This window comes from Corvus kubaryi, unplaced genomic scaffold (genome assembly GCF_017639235.1).
Source record: "Corvus kubaryi isolate FWS band 111438036 unplaced genomic scaffold, C.kubaryi_AGA036_p1.0 36750, whole genome shotgun sequence".
NCBI classification, from domain to species: Eukaryota; Metazoa; Chordata; class Aves; order Passeriformes; family Corvidae; genus Corvus; species Corvus kubaryi.
The window spans coordinates 4,108-5,132 of record NW_024580937.1 but is presented as its reverse complement, the minus strand read 5'-3'; the positions used below and the strand labels follow the sequence as shown (position 1 = coordinate 5,132).

At 64.6% G+C, this 1,025-nt stretch overlaps 1 protein-coding gene across 1 annotated transcript in view; it reads left to right on the top strand.

Annotated features, from left to right (window-relative positions):
- LOC121660651 (V-type proton ATPase subunit B, kidney isoform-like) overlaps positions 1 to 1,025 on the top strand; it is a gene marked incomplete at its 3' end in the record, with an annotated part of 11,814 nt that overhangs the window by 6,722 nt on the left and 4,067 nt on the right. The window contains exon 5 of the mRNA XM_042020071.1: positions 476 to 553. Coding sequence (XP_041876005.1) covers positions 476 to 553 — 78 coding nt within the window. The remainder of the gene's footprint in view (positions 1 to 475; positions 554 to 1,025) is intronic.

Below are 1,025 nucleotides of genomic sequence, written 5' to 3'. Positions count from 1 at the left end.
GGAGTTATGGGGACACAGGGACACGGTGATGGGGGTGACGGGGACACAAGCACAGGGTGATGGGGTGATGGGGACAAGGTCCTGTCCCCATGTGCCAGTATGGGGGGGGTCGGTGCCACCCCCCACCTGGGAGTTGATGACCCCAAGGGGGAGGTGATGGCGGTGCCTGGGGACATGAGGGGGTCTCGGGGGTCTTGTCCCCATGTGCTGGCATCTTGCTGCCACACACAGGGGCTGTGGTGGCACCCAGCCCGCAGGTGACGCCTTCTGCCCCACGGCCACACCCCCCCCCCCCCCCAGCGCCGGTCCCTGTGTCCCCTCTGGGGGTGGGTGGGGTGTCCCGTGGATGTGCTGGGGACCTGGATCGGGATGGGGACCTGGATCGGGATGGGGACCGTGCCCCGGGGCCATGGGACGGGCAGGTGCCACTCTGGGCTGGTGGCCTCAGGAAGGGATGGTCCCTCTGTCTCCGCAGGCCGGGTGTTCAACGGCTCCGGCAAACCCATCGACAGCGGCCCCGCCGTGATGGCCGAGGACTTCCTGGACATCAACGGTGACGGCTCCGGCTTCGCGGGAATGGGGGAGGGGCTTAGGGATAGTCTGGAATGGGGGGGATGCTGTGCCCTGATGGCCACAGCGGCTCTGTGGTGTCACCACATCCATCCATCCATCCATCCATCCCTCTGTCCATCCATCCGTCCATCCCTCCATCTGTCCATCCCTCCATGCGTCCGTCCATCCATCTGTCCATCCATCCATCCATCCCTCTGTCCATCCATCCCTCTGTCCATCCATCCGTCCATCCCTCCATCCGTCCATCCCTCCATGCGTCCGTCCATCCATCTGTCCATCCGTCCATCCATCCCTCTGTCCATCCATCTCTCTGTCCATCCATCCCTCTGTCCATCCATCTCTCTGTCCATCCATCCCACCATCTGTCCTTCCATCCATCCGTCCATCCCTCCCTCCGTCCATCCCTCCCTCCGTCCATCCCTCCCTCCGTCCATCCCTCCGTCCATCCCTCC